The 19122-nt window shown below is 38.9% G+C and overlaps 1 protein-coding gene across 9 annotated transcripts in view; it reads right to left on the bottom strand.

The window, feature by feature from the left end:
* The window catches only part of ush1c (Usher syndrome 1C), a 28054-nt gene extending 9395 nt beyond the window's left edge, over positions 1-18659 (bottom strand). For 3 of the 9 annotated variants that reach the window (XM_054777461.1, XM_054777465.1, XM_054777466.1), the window contains exons 1-14: positions 18546-18659; positions 15849-15916; positions 14571-14714; positions 14297-14435; positions 12894-13002; positions 12782-12806; positions 12640-12697; positions 12351-12539; positions 12220-12279; positions 11622-11678; positions 9122-9264; positions 8609-8674; positions 7455-7603; positions 7252-7298 (exon numbers count right to left, since the gene is read on the bottom strand). In XM_054777461.1, coding sequence (XP_054633436.1) covers positions 7252-7298; positions 7455-7603; positions 8609-8674; positions 9122-9264; positions 11622-11678; positions 12220-12279; positions 12351-12539; positions 12640-12697; positions 12782-12806; positions 12894-13002; positions 14297-14435; positions 14571-14714; positions 15849-15916; positions 18546-18581 — 1290 coding nt within the window. In that variant the 5' untranslated portion in view covers positions 18582-18659. Of the gene's footprint in view, positions 1-888; positions 958-1420; positions 1550-1648; positions 1697-3107; positions 5998-7251; positions 7299-7454; positions 7604-8608; positions 8675-9121; positions 9265-11621; positions 11679-12219; positions 12280-12350; positions 12540-12639; positions 12698-12781; positions 12807-12893; positions 13003-14296; positions 14436-14570; positions 14715-15848; positions 15917-18545 lie in introns of those variants that run through there. The other 6 variants (XR_008570505.1, XM_054777468.1, XM_054777469.1 and 3 more) reach the window with 6 other exon arrangements.
* Positions 18660-19122: the final 463 nt, after the last annotated feature.

Here is a 19122-nt window from a genome sequence, read left to right as displayed (position 1 = left end):
GAACAGTAGCCCATGTTGTTATTATTATGATGATTATTATTATCGTTGTGCCTGTTGTGAGATCATTTAAACCTGCAATAAACGCCTGTTGTTCCGGTGATCTAGTCTGGTGCTTGTCTCACAGGATAATTACTGACACCTAGTGATGTAGAATACTACAGTCACAATTTTAATGCGAATTCTGAATTACTTGTATTTTAGTTCATTTAGCCATTTTTTCAACTAATAAGAGGCTGTATTCAACCACGAAACAGAATGATTTACTAATATATGTTTTGAAAAACCGTGATAAGAGTGAAGCTGTGAAATTCGAACTGCGTTGTGGCGAAGGACGACTGTATAATCATTCCTTCTTGTCGAGATGCAGAGAGGGTGCACCGCTGCCTTAGAGACTGATTGCACCCACTTGTAATCATCAGTGAGTGGCACATTATTACCAATGAGGTGCACACTCACAAGGTGATGTTACTTCCAAAACACAGTAAAACAAAGCTGAATAGAATAAAACACAAACTGGAAAAGAAACACAGCAAACTGCAGTGTAGACACAATCAATCACATCTCTTGACAAGTTGATGCTAGTGATGTGACTCCTTATTTATGAGTTCAGGCCAAACCAATTACCAACTAACTTTTTATGGTAGGTTACAAGGGGGTGGTAAACATGCCATGAGGGTTAACAGCCACAACAGCCTGGTAATTCCCACCGTGGAAAAGTGCACAGACAATCAGTAACTCTTAAAGCTATTAAGAGGTAGCAAAGCCACAGGGAATTACAAAGAGTCAAAGCTCATATCCAACAACAATGGACTTTAAAGCCCTGATAGACCCAGTAGAGCAAAGGTCTAATGAAAAGAAGCAATGGTTTTTCTCTAAGACTTGGATTACTTGTGGTTTGGTGTTGTTGGATTTAAAAGACGAGTTGAAAGGCACCATCCGCTTCAACATTTCCGGAGGCTGAAACACAAGATCATATTACAACCTAAATTGGAAAACAAAAACACGCTTGAGAAATGTTTTATGTCTGCACTACAGGGACACAAACATCTTCAAAGTCAATTACAAGATTCCAGGTAACCATTATGAAGACTGTCAAATTTGAGTCAGCTTTCAATAACAAGGAGGATTATTCTTTATAGAAAAAATGTTTGGCCTGTTGGAGGAGCAGCAGGGGTTTTACATTACTTCCCCTGTTGATGACTGATGATTTAACCAGCTTAAAAAGAAGCTATTTAATACCAACATAAGGATAGATTCTCCTAACTGATCTGATATCCACAAATGTATTTGCCATAAAGCAGCTGCAGTGTTGGAAGACTTAAATTAAGCACCAGAGCTTAACTTCTCAACCATTTGGCATGTCACATGAATGTTTTATATCCCTGTTAAGGTGAATCACGCGACGAGTGTCATTGCATACCAGGCCGTCAGAGCGGACAGCGGGTCTCTGTGGATCTGGCCGGTGGGTCTGCGACTGGGGCAGCATGACAGGCTTTGACATGACAGGAGCTGTAGGACGCCGCTGGTTGGGAGGACTAGGTGCTAGTTGCTATTGGGATGTTGCAGTTGCATTGATATAGTAAGTTAACCTTCCAAAACACCTTGACGGGTGCTGGATGTGTTGTTGTCTTGTAACAGAGGAACTCACCAAGGAAGGAGTGGATATGCGACTGGCATGGGATGTATTTCTCATGACCTGAACCACAATAAAATACAGTGAGTGCAGAAGCGCAGAAATGTCTTTGCCGCCACACTGTTCTTCAAAATGCCGTAACCATAATATTAAACAGACTTTTTGGCATTTGGCCTATTTTGCATTATTGCAATACAGTAGATGCCCGCTACCTCACCATTCCTCATCCGTGCAATGAATGTGCAATATGTTGTTTAAAGTGGGTTTTGCACTTTTATTGAGCTTGTTTTTTTATTGAGCTTTGCACTTTTTATTACTGTGTTTGTACTGAAACAGGAGAAGCCTTTTTTAATCTTGTTGTACGTTGTACAATGACAATAAAGGATATTTCTATTTCTATTCTATCCTATTCTATTTCTGCGGCCAGCAAAGGGCAAAAAAATCGTGAGTCATTAACACACCTATAAAAATGTATATTTTTGACACGCGGCTTGTGCCCACTCCCCCTCCAAACCTCCTGGCTAGCTTGACGTTGATGTTTAATGGAATTATTAGATTAGATTCAGCTCCATTTCTTCAATACGCTTCACACACGTACTAAAAACATAATAAAGCAGGGTGTCCAAACTTTTCCCAGCGAGGGCCACATAGTGAAAAATGAAAGGATGCAACTTTGCCACTTCAACATTTTGTAAAGCAAGATATGCTAAGAAGTAATATACTGTATATTTCAAGAAAAAAATGCATATAGGTTTGTGAAAAAGCCTCTATCCACTGGGTTATTTCCCCTTTTTCCCCATTTTTGCTGTTGTTTTTTAAATTTGTCAAATATTTAAACTTTCTTCTTAAATAATCTTCATAAATAATAAATTTTCTCCTTATGATATTATCACTCTATTCACATAATATTGTAACTTTTCCCCCAATCTAATTTTCCTAAACTTTCAACTTTATTTTGTTTTCTATTTTGTTTTCTATTCTATTAACTATTTTTTCCAATATTCCAACTCTATGCCACTGAAATGAAAAACAATTTTGTATTATAACATATTCATAAATTATTAGCAACTCATGGTGAAAGAAATGTGTTTTCTGTAAAAAACAGGCTTATTTTCAGAGAAAAAAAATGTACACGAATGCTGAATGGCGAGTATACGAGGATCCACTGTATTCAGTCCCAGTCACTGCATTGCACACACCATGCATCATCAAAACAAAGCCACTACCAATCAATAACAGCAAACTACATCTTCAAATGCATTTCCTGGGGCTAAAGGGAAATCCATAACCATGACCATGACATGTATGTCACACCATGACTAAACCTCTCAGTAAAGCAATACCATGCATCCACAAAGACAAGAGCAGTGTGTCCTGCTGCCTTAAAAAAGTCTTGTTGCATTTTAGTGCACTGCAATTGTTCTCGACTGGTTTCAAGTTCAACACAGCATCCTCAAACATGAGCACTTCTAACCTTGGGACTAGGAGGGTAGGACATTTCACTGGTGTTGGACGAGTAGATGCCCCCTCTAGGGAGGTAGCCACCTGCCTCCCACTCACTCCTGCCTCCAGGTGGACTGGCGGGGTGAGGGAGGTGAGGATGCTGGCGGTATCCACTGAGGGCGGCAACTCTTTCTTCAGATTGTTGCGGGTGTGGGGGTGGTGGGGGTGGCGGAGGCGGTGGAGGAGGAGGGGGCGGCGGCGGCGGTCTTGGGGTGGGTTGAGGGAATGATGGGGGATGGGTAGACTGAGATGGAGGAGGGTAGTGGGAGGACGGTGGATGAGGGGCTTGAGAAGGGTGAAGCCTGTGCCCCTTGTTGCTCAAGGTAGAAGAGGCTGGAGGTCTGTCAACGTTGGGTGAGGGCAGCACGTGATGCTGGGGAGATAGTTTTGAAGAAGAGGAAGAATAGTTGGGAATGGTGGGGTTTAGTTTGGGTGAAGGCGGAGGGAGAGGCAAGGGAGGGGGAGGCTGACTCATAATTGGCTGGGTGGGGGCTAGTCTCTTGAGCGGCCCCTTCAGGCTTTGATCAACCTCATCCAGATTAATGTCATCCAGGTCAGTGGTGGCCAGGTGCAGACCTCCAGGGAAACGCTTCACCTTGGGCTCCGAAGTAGGGGAGAGTGGAGGTGACAGCTTAAGAGTCACAATGAAACAAAAAAATGAATGTTGAATGTTAAAAATACTTTGTGGCCTGGTATCAAATGTCCCTTTTAATTGTCTGCTATCGCTGTACTCTTAATTTAACAAGGGAAAAATGGAAATAATATGCCATCCCCTTGTCTTTTCTCTCTGCAACTACTCACACTAACATTGTACAGGTAGTTAATGGATAATTCTGTAAAAATCTGTCCCCAACTCAAAGTGCCCCTGTTGGCCATTGGCAGCAATGCAGTTGTGCATCCTTTTAATTTCAGAGCATGGGTTGTCTTTAACAATGAACCACATTTTACTGCTTGCAACAATAAATACACTTCTTTTGGCAGATATAAGAAAGGACCCACACACACAGATAAGCTTATGGCAAAGGTGGTCTCACGGGTTACCTCTGGTGACTCATTCTCGACACAAGAGATTTGTTCCAACCGAGTCTGACAGAGACGCTCAACCCAGTGTTGAACTTTCTCCGACTCCTCTAGGTCTTCTCTTTCTGTCTCTGAAACCTAGTGCACAGGTATTGTAATTCAGCACCACAAAATGTCAATCAGTCCTACACATACATGCACACATATTAATGCATTGGCTGCTTCGTTAGCACTGAGCAGCGCCGGTACGGCCGTGCTGTTGTCACCAATGTCGGTCAACATATTACTCACGTTGAAGGTCACCAAATGTGGAGGTGTTAATCACAATGAGACAGGAGTAGAGAGTAAGTGGTATAAAGCATTCACTTTCCACTGAATAACAAGCAACAACCACTTAACAACGTCTCAGTTGCTAACAACAATCACATGACACGGAAACGCAAGTTTGTGGAAAAATGTGACCTGCACATTCTCCACTATAAAATACCAAAGTAACATTGAGGTTTTTTTTAAATAATTTATGTCACTTGATTCCATTTATTTGCATTATGCTTTTTTTTTTTTTTTTACTAAGAAAATATTTATTGTGTTGCGACTTGAGTTGCATTATTAGCCAATTCAATCACAGCGACAGTAGATACAAACAACTTAGGTCTTGTTGTGAGAGCCATCTGCCAGGGCTTTGAAGCTAAATTGATCCATTAAAATACCCATTTCTTTCTCCATTTCTGCTCAATATTCTGCCACTGCTGCTTCCGCAAACTACGGCATCAGCCAAGGATCAAACATGACGTGTGCACGTTAATAAAAAAAAAAATAGTGTCGTTACAGGATTTTTTTTTGTTAACTGCCTCAAATCTTAACAATTTCAGGCTTACAACTATAAACATGTTTTTAAAAATATATATATGTATATATATATATATTTTTTTTATGTTTTTATTTTTGATCTTTTTTTAATCAAAAAACAATACGCATAATTTTCCAAAACACAGCCTTTTTTTCCCTTTTTTTTCTCGTTTTTTGTGGGGGGTTTTTCCTTTTTTTCTCCCCCTTTTGTTCTAATTATTTTTTTCTTTTTGTCCCCACTCTTGACCAGGCCATTATCGTTGGAACAGCATTTTTGGAGATATTTTTAACTTTAAAAAATGTGGTTATCATTGGAGTCAATGGGACCAAATCAGTCCCCAAGGTAAGGTATACTGTATATTCTATACACCTTTTAAGAATTATAAATATCAAATGAGCCGAATGTACAAGTTTTTGGTGCCTGGAAGATTAATAAAATGTTTATTATTGTACATTTAGTTTGCAGTGGTATAGACAGTGACACATGAGAATGTACCTAATGATGTTATAGGCGAGTGCGCATCTTAAAAGTAAATATTAAAGCAATGTATTACAATACAGTTGAGCAAAGCTTTCCTGTCCCAGCTATCGTACCTCCTGAACCAGCCTATTGATCTTCAGCTGCTTCTCACGTTCGTACATCTCTTCTTTCTCCTTGGCCAGTTTCAGCTCAAACTCCATCTCCTTTTTGTTTTTTCTCTGCTCCTGCAGCGTGTCTGTGTTGGACACTTTTTTCTTTTTCTTCTTCTTTTCTCCTTTCTGGGGTGTCAATGCTTTGTCAACACAAAACATGAAGTGTCTCTCACTGCAAACTCCACAGCAAACCATGCAACGCTACAACTCCAAACTGTAATCATTACGGTCAAAATGACTCATCTGACTATAAACTCTTTGATGATTTTCTCTTGTATCACCACAATCAATGCAGGCAAGCGACAATACCTTGCGGAATGACGGAAGCTTCCCCTCATATCGATAAAACCAGCCAAATGCTAAGGAGATAAAAGCAATAATGTTATTTTTTAACACTATCTATTAATAACAGATTTGAACCATTCATTAATTTCTCAGATAAAGTTAAAATATATCATCACGCCAAGAGAGAGTTCAATCCTCTTTTACAAATTGACCTGTTTCTACTGTTTAGCGTCACCAACAGAGCCATAGACATAGAAACAAAAGAAACACACCAGCTCACACAAGCAAATTTAACCTAATGTTATGTTATGTTATGCATTAACGCCATGTATGATGAAACTTCCTGTCCCAGATAAAGCTACTTGTATTAAAAATAAAAAAGCCAAACATGGAGTGGAGGTGTACACATGGACAGTAAAAGTTGGATGGTGAATCTGACTGTTTTTGGAACGTTGAGGTATGATGGAGTTCCATATGATGGAGTTCAGTGTCAATTTCTGTGATTCCATAGGAGGGGTGTCCAAAGTGCGGCCCGAGGGCCATTAACAATTTTTTGGGCCCGCGGCACGTTCTAAAAATATAATTTAACAAGAAAACTAAAAAAAATAAAATAAACAGCAGCAAAAATGTAAAAAGCAGCAATCATTTTACAAGAATAAAGTCAAAATATTAAGAGAAAAAAGTTGTAATTTTACAAGAATATTTTGAGGAAAAATAACATAATTTTAGTAGCATAAAGCTGAAACATTAAAGAAACAAGATGCTCTTTTTTTTAAAGTCGTACTATTATGAGAAACAAACAAAACAACGAATAAAGCTGTAATTTGTGGAAAATTAGATTGGGGAAAAGTTATGAGAATAAAGTCCAAATATTATATGAATAAAGTCATAATTATGAGAAAATTTACAAGAAGAAAGTTGAAATAGTTAGAAAATTAAAAAATGACAGCTGTAATTTTACGAATATCAAGACCAAATATTACGACAAAAATGCCAAATTCAAACGAGAAAAAGGCTGCAATTTTACGGGAATAAACTCATCATATTATGAGGAAAAATAATGCCATTTTAAAAGCATACAGTTGAAATATTAAAGAAAAAATATGTTTTTTTAAGTTGTAATATTACAAGAAACAAACCAAAATTATTGTAATTTTTGGAAAATTAGGTTGGGAAAAAAGTTATAATATTATTGGAATAAAATATTACGAAAATAGAATGTAATGTAATTTTTAAAAGTTGAAATATTTGGAATGAAATGATACACTTGGTTGTCATAGGAAACGTTGTGCTAGGCTGTTTACAAATGTGGACTTCTGCAGACTCACTTGTCTGTCCTCTTCCTTCTTGACCACCTCTGAGCTGCCTTCAGCATCTTACAGGAGGGTTGATAAGAAGCAGTACAGCACACAGCAGTGATAGGAAGAAAGCATGCTCAGTTACGTATACTGGAACTGTGCATTCCGAAAGAAAAAAAAGAAGCAAACATGTTCATGCAACAGAAGAAAATGTTGATCTTAAGGATTCTTACGAGAACTTTTGGCCTTTGGAGACTGGGAGGTTTTAATCTCAGGTGGGGCAGGTGAAGGGCTCCTCTGAATCTGAGGACTCGGTGGCCGCTCTTTACTTCCATAGTCTTCCTCCCATTCTCGATGGTGTTTCCTCTCCACAGCCTCAATCCTAAAGAGCACAGCAAAGCAAGTCAACATCATTTAAGCCAGTGGCGTCCAAAGTGCTGCCGAGGGGCCATTTGTGGCCCGCGGCTATTTTTTCATTGGTCTGCGGGACATTCTAAAAATATCATTAAACAAAAAAAGTTTTAAGGGAAAAAAATTGTAATTATAATAAGAAAAAGCAGTTATTTTACTACTATAACGCTGTGATATTACAAGGAAAAACAACGTCATTTTAGTAACATAAAGTTTCAAGATTAAAGAAAAAAATAGTTTTTTTAAGTCGTAATATTATGTGAAAAAAACAATATGAAGTTGTCATTTTGGAAAAACTAGCTTGGGGGAAAAGGTTATAAATTATGGGACTCATTTGTAAATATTACGGGAATAAAGCCATAATCAAAACAAATAATTAAGAAGTTGAAATATTTGCTAAATAAAAAAAACAACAGCAAAAATGGAATAATCAGCAATAATTTGACAAACATATATTAAAAATATTAAGACAAAAACAGTTGTAATCTAACAATAACAGTGGTAATTTTATGAAAATAATCTCGTAATATTAGCAGAAAAAAATAATGTCATTTTAGTAGCATTAAGTTTCAATATTAAGAAAAAACAAGTATTTTTTAAACGCCATAATATTATATGAAATAAACAAAACATAATAAAGTTGGAATTTTGGAAAAATTTGGTTGGGGAAAAAGTTATAATATTATGGTTATATTATGGTAATATTAAGTTATTATATTATAAAGTCATAATTTCCCCCAAAAATATTTAAAACACCAACAGCAAAAATGGGGAAAAAAGGCAAAGACTAAAGTTGATACTGATAATGTGCTTTTTCACCTCGCATCACAAAGTTGAGATGAAGTTTTTTTCTTGAAATATATCTAACTTCTTAGCATACCTAAAAAAAGGAAAAAGTCCTTTGGAAAAAGTCTGGACACCTCTGATTTAAACATACAGAAACAAATCTTAATGTCTGCATCTACTAACATCTTACCTCTCCATTTCCTTTTTGTAGCGCTGCTCTTCATCTGCAGTCTTCTGGGAGATTTCCATCTTTCTCCTGATGATATATTTACAGTCTTTATTGTGCAATAGTCCGAACAGCCACATATGACATTATTGATGGCATCCTCAGAGAATTTTAAGTTCCCTTATTACTCCACGCCAGATATTTATGAATGTACGTGTGGCAGGTGTCTATTTGATTTACAATCTCATGACTATGCAAAAGATATAGAAAGTCAATCTTAAAATGGCCTGTAGTATTTAGACGTGGTTTGATGCAGACGTTCATTCGGTGGCGTCTTTTATAACCTTTTCGTCCTATTATTCCCAGCTATCTATTTATTGGTAAAAATGGAACCACTAGAAATTGTGGACCGAACTGCAATGTGTTTGATCAAAATCGGGCAAATAAACACAAAGTTGTGCATGTGACAGAAGTGAAAAAAACATTCCCTCCTCAACATCTCACTAGAATAAAGCCATAAACCCCTCAGTCACTCACTGCCTCTCCTTCTCCTGTTGCTCTTTAAGGATCTTGTTGGTCTCCAGAGCCACCCTCTTCTGATGCATCAGCTCCTGCCTCTCCAGCTCCCTGCGAGCCTCCACTGCTAGACGCTCCTCGTCCGTCATAAATAGCTTGCTGCCCTGTGACAGCAGCAACAGACAGAGAAGGCAAACTGTTAGCCACCACCTGACCTCCTGGAGTGTGAGGCCACTACTTCACTTACTGTATAGCGCAATATATTTGCATCAAAGTAAAAGTTATGTAAATACTGCAGGAGATATTCGGGTACATCCAGGCACAAACCCATTAGAGGGGCATAGTAAATAAGACGCTGCTTGTCTTTTGTTACACATTCATCATCTGTCCACAGCTATAACGTAAACAACGTAATGAGACAGTTGATTGATGGCAAACGTTGAGGCGAAGGCTGAGGTAAGTGATGTAGCCATAAAAACACAGGCACATTGATCAATGCTGCACAGGGATGCACAAAAGAGAATGAACACATTTGTGTCCACATTTGTCATTTTCTGAGGGAATACAATTACCTCACTACAGCTTCAACGATATACACTCCTAATCAAAAACTTGCGTGCATTTACATTTTGCACTGTTGGATCTTAAGGACTTTCTAAGTCAAAATGCAAAAAGAATGGAAATGGTTTAATTTTATTTTAAACATGCATACAGGTTACATTGAAATATATCACGTTACAATTCACAGCTCCACATGTCCAATAAGGAGTAGGAAGAAGCAAAGCTTCTTTAATCCTACCCCCATCCTATCATATAGCTAATACATTTGTTTGTGCACTTCCTGTACTCAACATGTACCATTTACCAATTTTGAAATAGAAACCAAATTGAAATGCCATAAGAAAATGATAAGGCAGTATCACAATGTTATGTAACATGTAAGTTGGCACTGTAAGTTATGTAACATTGATAATAAATATACAATAATTAGTGCTGGAAAGGTAATACTTGACAGAAACATAGTACTTTGTTACATGAGTACAGACATGGTAATACTTGAAGTAGTCCAAAGAAATGAGAATTGGAAATGAAGAAATGGAGGTGAGACAAAACATTTTTTGGAGTAAGCAATTTTTGCAAACAAGCATTAAAGTGAAACAGTCTGTTCCTCAGATCAAAAGACCATAGGAAGACCATAGACCATAGCTAAAAAAACAAACCCACTAAAATAGAAATAAAATGTTGAAAAAAGGAGTCAGAAATGAGTAGCTCCGTCACTCTTGTTAATCACCTGAAAACCTGGTTTGGGTATGCTTGATACCAGTGTTTCAAGGAGGACAGTGGGAATGTTGCTCCAGGTGGTGAAGATGGCTTCACGGAGGACAGCCACTGTCTGGAACTGATGTCCATTTTTGTAAACTTTCCTTGTCTTCCATCCCCAAATGTTCTTAAACTGCAGCGTTGTCCTGTTGAAGAACCAAGTCATTACCACACAGACGAGTGCCTTCAGTCATGAGGGATGCCCCCTGCAGCATCTCCATATAGCCATCTGCCGCTTGACGCCCCTGCACAACCTGAAGCTCCACTGTTCCATTGAAGGAAAAAGCAGCCAAGATCACGATGACACCCCCTCCACTTGGCCATATGGAAAACATCTCAGGTGGGATCTCCTTGTCATGCCAGTAACGTCGGAAGCCATCAGGACTGTCAAGGCTTTTTTCTCATCTGAGAATAACATTTTCTTCCACTTTTCAATGTCACTTGTCTGGTGCTCTTGTGCAAATTCTAAACGGGCAATTTTTGTGGCGTAGAAGAAGACAAGGCCTTTGAAGACATTTTTTGTTCTTAAAAATCTTCTCTGGCAGATGGCGTCTGATGGTTATGAGGCTGTACTTGGCACCAGTAATAACCTCCATTTGGGGCGAGGATGGTCCCGTGTCTTCACAGACAGCCAATGGGATACGCCGGCTAAGGGCCAGTGACATTTTTTTGGGTCTCCCACTTGACGTTTTTGCTCCTTAACCCTCAGGATCTTTGGAGAAATTTCAAATGACTGTTTTACTGCATCCAACCTCAGAGGCAATTGCGCTCGGCGAGATGCCTTGTTGCAGCTCAATCCCTCAATCCCACCACATTCAAAGAAAGAAACCTTTTTTTGCCTTTGCCATCAAGGGACCATGACAGTGTGAATACCTGACGCAAAATCACATTCACTCTACATTTTTCCAAGATTTTGCCATTTAAAAGCTGTGCTCTTAAACTTCTGATCAGCTGATGAACAGCCTATTTCACTTTAATGCTTGTTTGCAATAAATTGCTTCATCTTTTGTCTCACTCCCATTTCTTCTTGTTGCCTTTTGAAGTCCTGCGTAGCACCACCTTAAGATCCAACAGTGCAAAATGTAAATTCTTGCAATTTTTCAACTGGTCTTTAACCAGTAATAACCTACACTTTGTAAGTAAACTGTACAACGACAGTAGCTACAAAACACACACATTATTACAAACTGATTTTACTTACAGCTCCTGTCAGTACAGTAATAGTCAGGCTCCTGCTGCTTTTCAGGACTCTCACAGCCTTGAGAAGGAAGAACAAAAGGCTCAGTTCCGTTTTATCGTTTTATATATACATGCTGTGACCATGCAGTAACAGCTACATTCAAGATAACATGCAATACTTACAGTCTTTTGCCGTATTTTCATCATTTTGAACATTACCAAAACTTCTTTCCTGGGCGCATTGATTTCAGATCAAGCGCTATTTCCGTCAACAACAGCAGAGTGTCAAGCGTGTGTCTGTTTGCTACTACTAATCACGGCAGACTTTGTGACAGCTGCCAACAACTACTTTTGGACAAATGAGGACCCAGAACCTTATGTTTCTGAGCCTGAATATACGGAGGATGAGCTACAGGTTTTATAAGCTGAGCCCGCAAGAAGAGACAGTGAAACAGATGGAAGGCAAGTCATTACACTAGCATGACATGGAGGTATAAATGTGGAGCTTTCCAAGCCATGCCGACAGAAATGGTGTGTCTTTGCTACACTGGCATATAATGTTACCATCAATGGAAAGGCTTCGTGTGTATGGCGAGGAGGACATTCCTCCAAGAGATTACCTCTTTGTGGTCCACATTCGTGAAGTCCACTCCATTCACCTCCACAATCTGGTCTCCAACCTATATTTTAGGATGAGATAGGTGCGGCTCACAGCAGGTAAGTATGTATATGAGGGTGACAGAGCGCTCACCTGAAGTCCAACCTCCGCAGAAAGTGAGCCTGATTTGACGTTACTGATGTAGATGCCAGGTTTCTGCGTGGGACCACTGGAAATACTGATACCCATACCTTTGGTGCCCACGAGGCTGAGAAACACCTTCTTTTCCTTGATCTCCTTCCCTCCAATCGATGCCAGCCCAGCAACACTGTTTTTTTTCTCCTGGGCCATACATGCAAAAAAACAGCAGACTCTGAATTATTTTACTGCTGCTTCCATCAAAGTGAAAAATGTATTCTTTATCACACCGATGCTTGCTCACCCCAGATTCGGACACAAATTGGTCCACAAACTGCCACTTGAGGGGTTCATCAGATGAGCTGGAGACGGGAGATAATGATTATTACAATACATCACTGTTACAAAGACATGACAAAGCTATGACAGCAAAAAATACAGCTTACCTTTTAACAGGGATCATCCCCACGTCTGCAGAGAAAAACACATTTAAGCAATGGCAACAGCTGGACAAGACTCACAAGAATTGAAATCAAATTGCAGTGTATGTTGACGTACGTCTGACTTTGAGTGATACGATTTTCTTTGTCTTGATAAGACTTATGACCTCCTCGTGGATGCAGGAGGAGATGGAGTATCCGTTGATGCGTACAATCTCGTCACCAACCTTGAATGTCAATACAGGATGAAACAGTAGAAACAAATAGTCTACAGTAATCCCTCGTTTATCGAGGTTAATTTGTTCCAGACATGACCATAAGTGAATTTCCGTGGAGTAACATTACTTATTCACAAATGGAATATTTTTGTCATTAGAGCATAGAAAACCCATATTATTCAATATAGTAGACATGATAAGGATGATAACAGTAAATAAGCCATTGAAGACATAAATAAGACTTGTGCTCTTGTGTGTTACAATAAATACGTTCCAAATGTATTGGGAACAGGGAGTGACATCAGGGGTTCAGAGTTGAGTTTTATCTTAGAGTGGATTACAGCCTGAACAGTATTATTATTATTATTGTGCCTGTTGTGACATCAGTCAAACCTGCAATAAAAGGCTGGTGTTTCAGCAATAAAGTGCTTGCGTGCCTCACCAAACATTACAGTAACATTACTGACACCGAGTGACCAATGTACATTAGAATACTACATACCTTATCACCTTTTTGAAAGCATCTTCTGAATGCCTTATATTTGTATTTTTTTTTGTTAATTTACCCATTTTTATGTTGAAAATGTTTAAAAATATGTACAATTTGCATATTATATTATTAGTAGTAGTAGTATTATTTGTTTACTATGCTCTATTGGTATTATCCATATTATTCTAAAATATGGCTCTTTTTTTTTTTTTTTTTACTAATAATAAGCCGTATTCAACCACAAAACAGCATGAATAAAGTTTTCAAAAAACGTGATAGAGTAAACCACAAAACCGCGATGTAGCGAGGGATGACTGTAGTTAAATTATTTTCACACTTGTATGAGGGTCAAGTTATTACTTATAACACTGCCTGTATAATTTTACATTTGATTTCTGTTTCCATCCATCCATTTTACTCAACTTATCCTGGATCCTGAAAGCTGGAGCATATCAATTCTTGACTTGACATATCATATGTGCTGAGCAATTAATGCAGCATTAATGAAGAAGTAGGCCGGAATAAAGAAAACACATTAATTTTTTATTTGGAAAAATGGGCTGTTTGTGACATGTGATCAGTTCATCAAATGTGGTACCTACAGCCCTCAAGTGGACAAAAGTGGCAATACTGGCAACCAAAGCTATTTTCTTATTACCAGTGTTGGGCAAATCACTTTTAAAAAAAAAAGCAGTCAGTTATAGTTACAAGTTATTTCCCCAAATACGTAATTGTATCTGTTTATTATGTTTAAAGTTTGATATATCAATTGTATTACTTCTAAAGGGTAAAAAGGCCAAATAACACACATACCTGAAGGCCAACATTTCCAGCCTGGCCATCTTTGACAATCTGTGATATATAGAGACCACATCCAAACTCTAGTCCTCCTCGGACACTCAGCCCCAGCCCGTCACGATGTGTCCGATCTAAACGCACCTCTTTCAGCTTCCTGAACCATCCAGGGAGAGTAGAGGACATAAATAGCCAGTGACAATCAATATTGCATATTACAAATGTAAAGAATGTGGTTGTAAGTTTGATAAGATACACACTACAGGAAAGAAATGTGTGTCATTCTACACACCTGGACCTCTTGGGGGTGAGCAGGTCGTACTCCACCTGGTGTTTGAGTGGGATGAGAGGCCGAATGGCATCAAACAGGGGCAAACGCTTTGGTTCATTAATTACCAGCTTCAGGTCCCCGACAAGCACTGGCAATTCCATGGACCTGAGAAACAACAGGGGGTAACTTTGATTGTAGTTTACGTACAATAGACCAGGGGTGTCCAAAGTGCTACTCGGCCATTGTGACAACAGAATTTCAGTGGCTTGGAAGACCACCACAACTCCAGCAAGATGAAATGTCATTTTGGGGTCATACCAACTCTCTTACGATTGTTGTAACATGGCTAGTTAAACAGTGCCAAACAGCTAGTTAACAGTAGCCAATCAGAAATTCATGGCCGTGCTCCTCTTCCTCCTGGGAACCAAAACCACTCAAGTCGTCTTGACAAGCATCACAGTTTAACAGACTCATAATTCCTTCATTACACATTTTGTCAGCCTCTCTCTCTTTTTCATTGTTTTGCCACTTAACTTGAGCTACCCTCTTCATTCAGTCCAACCTTTCGAGACACGTTGGTGATAGTGGATGGTTGGCGGTCTGAATAGTCCAAACAGAAGCTGTAGTGATTCTGCACTTATTTGTAAGTAGTAATGATGCACAGAGACTTCTATGGCTTCAATATCTAAAGTCAAATTGAAATAACGATAGGAAAACTCACTGACTCCTGTATTTGTCCATATCAAGACAAAAAAAAAACATGAGAACATTTAAAGCAGCCAAGTAAACACGGCTGTGCAAAATCTTCTTCCTTAAATTATTGATAGGTGGCATTTTAGAACTGTTTGGAGGACGACAACATAAAAAGAGCTTTTGTTAAAAACTGGCCAGGCTTGTCAGGGCACAGTGGAAACTGATAAGCGGCTTAAGCCACGGGAACACAGTGCTCTGGACAAAGACGATTGAAACCTAGACCTGCAGCAATCTCCTGCACATAATTTGAGTATTATAAATGATTTAGGCAATATTCTGTAAATTAAATGGCGAAAATAGTTGGAAAGGAGTTAAAGCGGGTGCTTGGTTTTCAATTATTCCCAATGACTGATTCGCTTTGGATGTATTTTTGTATACATTACATTTCGAAAGCACAGTACGTAGTCAATAATCACTGTTCAGGTCAAACCATTTATAACCCGTTGAATTACTGTCACTGAATGAAAATCCAACAATGGCATTCATCAAGACCTGAGCACTCACACACATGCAAACACACACTTGGCAGTTACATGTGGCACTCACTGGTGATACATGCGGAGGACATCATACAAGTAATCCTTTTCTGCTTCATTTTCAATCAGCAACTCCACCTGCAAGACAAAACACACACTCAAAGGCAAGCACAGTGCAGAACGTGAGCAGGAGTCATACAAACCCGATGACGGCTCAGCTGCCGCAGGATGGTTTTCAAGAAACGCTTCGGCCACTCGCTAATGTAACACATTTACTTTGTTTGTTTACAACTTTGTCGAATCTGAATCTAAACTTTCCCGCGAGATTTAGACTCCACGAGCATTTTTTTTGTTTGCCTGAAAAGTTACTCCACGCTTTAGGGCACGATGAGGCTGCTTGGACTGAAGTGGGGGCTCCTGATCCCTTCACATCAAACCACGGCTACGGAATAATGACTGTACAGCCAAGGAGGCTGAAGCGGGACCGTCAGGAGTGTCATCTTACATCTCAAACACAAGGGTGAAGGTTCACACTCAGAACCCATACAAGCAAAGCTAAAAAGAGCACAAATTCATAACACAAAAGCCCATTCTCAGACTTATATCACTCCCACCATGTTTTTTCCATCTGAGTTAAACAGCTGCTTATTATTGGTTGATGTCCAAGCAAAAGCTGCAGTAATTCTACATTTGATTCAATTTTACTTACGATTTGTCAGATCAACCCACGTAGACGCTCGGACTTGTTTGCACTCTTATTCAAAGAGCGGTTCTATTGACGCTCACTGCATTTGGCTAAGCCAACTTTCAAGTACCGGCGATCACCGGTTCCGTTTTATAAGACACCTCATACGTAGAAGAGATCCGTGTTGGCAATTCAGTGACATTGTGGTTAGATTTTGAGAGTAAGGGTGCACATATAAGCGTTTCTTGCATCATTCATTTACTGTATTCGGTAATTAAACACAAGCGATGCACGTCTGAAGGCTGAAAAAAACCCTCCCACAAATGCAACTCAGTCCCTGACCAGCAAAGCCAAGAAAGCAGAGCTTGGACACAATGACAATCCTCTGTTGCCTGCAACACGCCTTCCTGGCAAAAAAAAGTGTGGCACAGGGGGCCATCTGTGGAACATGGCTCACTGCAGAAATAAAATAAACAAAAACCCAGCAAAAGTGGAAAATAGAGCAAAAAGGTATAATGTAACTAGAAAAGGCTAAAATGTTGGTACTAAGAACAAGTAAAAACATAAAGATTTGTCTTTAAATGTACACTCCCGGTCTAAAGTTTTAAAACACTCCAATTTATCTGGAGGAAAAACCTACATTTTTATTAAGTATTAAGCTGGTCTGTCTCTCTTCCATTGTTAATTCCCTTTTTTCTTGCCATTTCTGTATCATCAAATTACTTTCTCCAGTACAATGCTGTTCAACTGATGTTCACGAGGGTATACTACCACAGTGTGTTCCGAAAACTGTTTTTATGCAGACAGACGAGGTAGTGAGTACTCCAGAAGTTGGAAATAGGTTGCACCAACTACCACGGCTTGATCAACCTCCATTTTTGAAGAACAGTTTTAAATTGTTTACCTGTTTTGTGGTCCCTGAAACAGTCCTTTTTGTACAATTCTAAGATACATATTATTTTCATTTTTTGGTAGCATTGAATTTGAATTTCAATAACTGCAAAAATTGGGGTGTTCTAAAACTTTTGACCGGTAGTATCAGCTGGACAGCCCTGTATGTAAACATACAGACAAGTAGATAAGAGAAAAACAGTGAGCTGCATTATTATAATGCAGGGCTTGGGCAGACTTATTATAGCGACAGTTATGCTTCACTGCATTTACATGGCATTTATGACTACACCATAAACCTACCCCACGCTCCTGCCTGAAGAGCCCACAGACTTTGGCACCATAAACCGATGATATAATGGATCACCAGTTAGTCACAAACCGTTTTTGAATAGTACCATATCTGGATAGTAGGTTCCTATCATCCTTTATAGCTTTCCCCCATTGCAATGTTAGCGACCAGATCCGACACTTAGATTGTAATAGTCCTACAAATGCAAATGCCTGGTGACCAAACTGAAACTGAGCTAGGCTCAAGTGCCAGCGTTGACATGTATGAACAAAGCCTGATTGTGCCCCTCTGTCTGCTTCTAATTAAACCCATAAATATTCCCATTTATTCCGCCTCTCTGACACATCTACATTACTTTCAGTGCTGGGTTTGCCCTTTACCAGGAGCCCGTGTGTGTGTAGCATAGATGTATGGTGAACCCAGCATGTTCTTGACATGAAAACGCCCTCACCATATCACATTCCCTTCTTCTGTTAGCTGTTGTCAGAGTTACCTTTTCAACAACTATTTGTAAGTACATCTGCATAGTACTTTTTTGTCTCTTAACTTTACGATTACACGTACGTTTGCCAATCTTTCACTATTATACAATGGTAATAATGTATATAAACACAGGAAGTAAACAGACCATTAGTAGGATTATTAAACTTAACTTATTCCTACTCCTAATCAGAATTGTTCAAGATTTGATTTATTTCCATGTAATACTCTTCTTCTCTCATCATGCAAATGCTGTTTTCCTCCAAAAATAAACCTTAAAAACTGTTGGGTATAATTTCTCCGAGACAACCAGACAGGCCTGTGTCGACCAAACACCTGCTTTTGTCAACTTGTAGGATACGCCGGCGTTTAATAAATGAATACAACGATACATTATTTAAAGATGCTTCTTGGCTTACCTTGTGGCGAAATTCTCGAGCAACTTTGCGCTCCATGGCAGGAAAATAACAACAACCAAGTTTTAGCCAACACAGTGACGTGAGATCCCCCAGTGAATGAAGTTTGCCGCAAGTCAGCCGAGGCAGGTCTGTAAAGATGCTATTAGTACAGTTTCACTTCCGGCTACGCTTTTCACAATAAAGAATCATTGAGGCGGTAAAGTTTTTTTTAATTTATTGAATGATTTTGATGAATGAGGCTAAATTAAATCGATTTGAGTTCACGTTATCATTTATTATTTTGTTTAACTTATTTTTACTACATTTTCGTCAAGAGAGCACAATAAGCTTTTATTTGATTTATTTTGTCAACATCCTAAACTACTTTCATGCCTCTAATGAAAGTAGGACGCTTGACAAAATGCTCAACAAGGGGTCAACAATTTATCAGCTAACATTTGTAATAGTGCAGATTGAACACATATATGGGAAATATTATTGATTGGATAAAGCTATGACATAATGATTAGTGGTGGCATTATTATTATTATATTGTTACACTATGGTACATAATTCGGTACCTTGTCCTTTTTGTTGT

The sequence above is a fragment of the Dunckerocampus dactyliophorus genome, chromosome 5 (assembly GCF_027744805.1).
Source record: "Dunckerocampus dactyliophorus isolate RoL2022-P2 chromosome 5, RoL_Ddac_1.1, whole genome shotgun sequence".
Classification (NCBI taxonomy): domain Eukaryota; kingdom Metazoa; phylum Chordata; class Actinopteri; order Syngnathiformes; family Syngnathidae; genus Dunckerocampus; species Dunckerocampus dactyliophorus.
The sequence above is the reverse complement of the archived record's forward strand: the minus strand, read 5'-3'. Positions and strand labels throughout refer to the sequence as shown.